Here is a 2613-nt window from a genome sequence, read left to right on the forward strand (position 1 = left end):
AACGTTTAACAATTTTGCATCACTAAACATATCAAAGACATCCAGGAGAAAACAGATATTGAACCACAGTTATTTAATAATTTATGAGTTTATTATGCTTGCTTTGTGTAAGTCTCTTAATAAAATTATCCTTGTCGAATGACAGCGTACATTATGATATAAATACAGTTCTCTAAGATCTCAAATGGTACATATTCTAATTCAGGTAACAACATTAGTCATTGATTATTGAAGTATTTATTAATTAATAATCAAACAAAGGTCCTAGTCTGTTTGATTGACAGGTGAGATGATCAGGGGGGCAGAGTTTCTACCATCACAACGTGTACATGGATTGAGGATTGGATAGAGAGGCTCAGTAAAGGTGCAGCGAGTAGCAGAGTAGATATGAACCCTGGCATCTACATCATAGAAGGAGACCAGACCCTCATCATAATCAACAAACACCCCCACCTTTTGGAGCTTACCTCTCAGAGGGAGACGGACAACAGGGACCTCATTAAATCCCAACACATCGTCGTTGAAAGTAATAATCCAGTAACCCGTCGCAGGGGTCACTCTGATCTGACCTTTTCTGTCGATGGACTCTCTGGCAACGCCTAAACGCCATATAGTCTTGTCTCTAACCTGGACCTCAAAGTAATATCTCCCAGAGGTGAAGCTCTGCCTCGTGAGAACATAAAACTTCTTTGAAAATCTCTTAGGATTGTCTGGGAGTTCCTTCCATACACCTCCGTGATATACTTGTTTCCCATCCTCAGACAGGATGAGACTGGGATGGTCTGTATCAGGATCCAGAGTCACATCTACTTCATACTGCTGGACCTTCTTCAGTTCAGCATCACGCAGCTTCTTCATCTCCATGTTCAGTGTCTCCTCCAGCTGATCCAAGGATCTCCTCAAGGTCCCTACGTATGACGGAGGACGGACCTCCACCGTCGTCCAGTCCCTGGTGGGCGCATGTTTCTTCAGGGATCTGAAGGTCTGGAGGAAGTAGAGGTGGTCTTTATTGCCGGAGAGCAGCTTCACCTCTGAGCTTCTATTGGTCAAATCTTCTATTTCCTGCTCCAGCTCTTTGATGAATTCTTCAGCTTTTTTTTCTGTGGATTTCAGTCTCTCTTTAACCATTTGGTTGAGATCATCCTGGCACTTTTCAAGGCAGCGCATCAGACCTGTGAGGACCTGCACACTATCGGCAATCTCTCTGTCTGCATCTGCTTTGCTGCGATTAACTGTGTCTTTAATCTCCTGAATAATTTTTTGTCTCTCCTCGATCATCAGCAGAACTTCAGCTTCTATCTTCCCCAGCTGGGTTGCCTTCACTTCATATTCCTCCTTTAGAGGTACAACAGGATGGGACCTGTGGTCACCCTCTGTGCAGAACTGACACACACACACCTGGTCATTCTGGCAGAAGAGCTCCAGAAGTCGGTCGTGTTTCTTACACATCCTTTCTTCCAGACGGTCCATAGGCTCAACCAGCCGATGTTTCTTCAGGCCTGCGACTCTCTGATGTGGCTCCAGGTGGGTTTGGCAGTAAGAGATAAGACACACTAGGCAGGACTTCACAGCCTTCAGCTGGGTCCCAGTACAGAAGTCACAGAGAACTTCTGTTGGTTCAACACAAGGCTGCTCTTTTACTCGTACGGACGTTCCAAAGCGATTAACCCTCTCTGATAAGAGAGTATTGACCTGTAGATCAGGTCTTGTGTCGAAAAGCTTGTCGCAAACAGGACATTTGTACTTGACTTGTTCATCCCAGAATTTAGTAATACAGGTTCTGCAGAAATTGTGTCCACATGGTGTGGTAACTGTATGGTTGAACACATCCCGACAGATGGAACATGAAAAGTTATCCTCAGACCAGGCAGTGTTAGCAGAGGCCATTCCTAGACACAGACGACAAGATTTATCAATTCCATTTCTTTTTTTAATTTCATGACGGGAAAATAGTTTTAACTTCTCTCAAAGTTGTGCTGTTTTACTCACCTTGCTATGGCTTCTGTCTGGCAGACTAATTTTCCAAAATACCTTTTCTTTTCGCCTGAACGAGAGAACTGATTCCACGTCGGCTGGCTTTGGTTTCGTTTCCTCAACATGACGTCCTCTCCTCTCCGACCCTGACACCTGGCTCCTCCCCTAAGAACTGGCTCCGCCCCCATGGCACATGGGTGCTCTGCATTCATGCACTGTGGTCTCCTCAAATGCGTTGATGAGTGTTCTCTTCTCTCTATAGTTAAGAGTGCAAGACGATGAACGTTGGGATTGTGTTGTGATTTGAGTCATTGGGATTGATCGGTGTAGAACTATCCAGGTTTCCGGGGCTTCCCAGAACACTTTCTATCCAACCCCAATCCAACTTTCAACAGAAACGGACAGAAAGCAAAGGGCTGCTTATTGACGCTACGCTGCTGTAGGAACCCTCCCCGATGGGCACGCGCACAGTGCAACCACGAGCAGAAGAGCGTGATACAGCCTGGCCTAACCTGTTCAGTGGGGGATTTCCTTTTTCTTTTGGAAAGTTTGCCCCATTTGAAGAACTAGTGCACCCCCTGCTGGTAAAAGTGGGTCTCTCACACGCATACACAGACAGACACAGACACACACACACAC

The 2613-nt window shown here is 45.6% G+C and overlaps 1 protein-coding gene across 1 annotated transcript; it reads right to left on the reverse strand.

Annotated features, from left to right (window-relative positions):
* Positions 1–256: 256 nt before the first annotated feature.
* LOC115542320 (probable E3 ubiquitin-protein ligase TRIML1) lies at positions 257–2212 on the reverse strand. The gene is made up of 2 exons (XM_030354566.1): positions 1990–2212; positions 257–1889 (listed from the first exon to the last, which is right to left on the reverse strand). Exon 2 carries the CDS (start codon positions 1885–1887, stop codon positions 265–267), a length of 1623 nt encoding a protein of 540 aa, XP_030210426.1. The 5' UTR covers positions 1888–1889; positions 1990–2212; the 3' UTR covers positions 257–264.
* Between the last annotated feature and the right edge of the window lie 401 nt (positions 2213–2613).

Source organism: Gadus morhua, chromosome 4 (genome assembly GCF_902167405.1).
Source record: "Gadus morhua chromosome 4, gadMor3.0, whole genome shotgun sequence".
Classification (NCBI taxonomy): Eukaryota; Metazoa; Chordata; class Actinopteri; order Gadiformes; family Gadidae; genus Gadus; species Gadus morhua.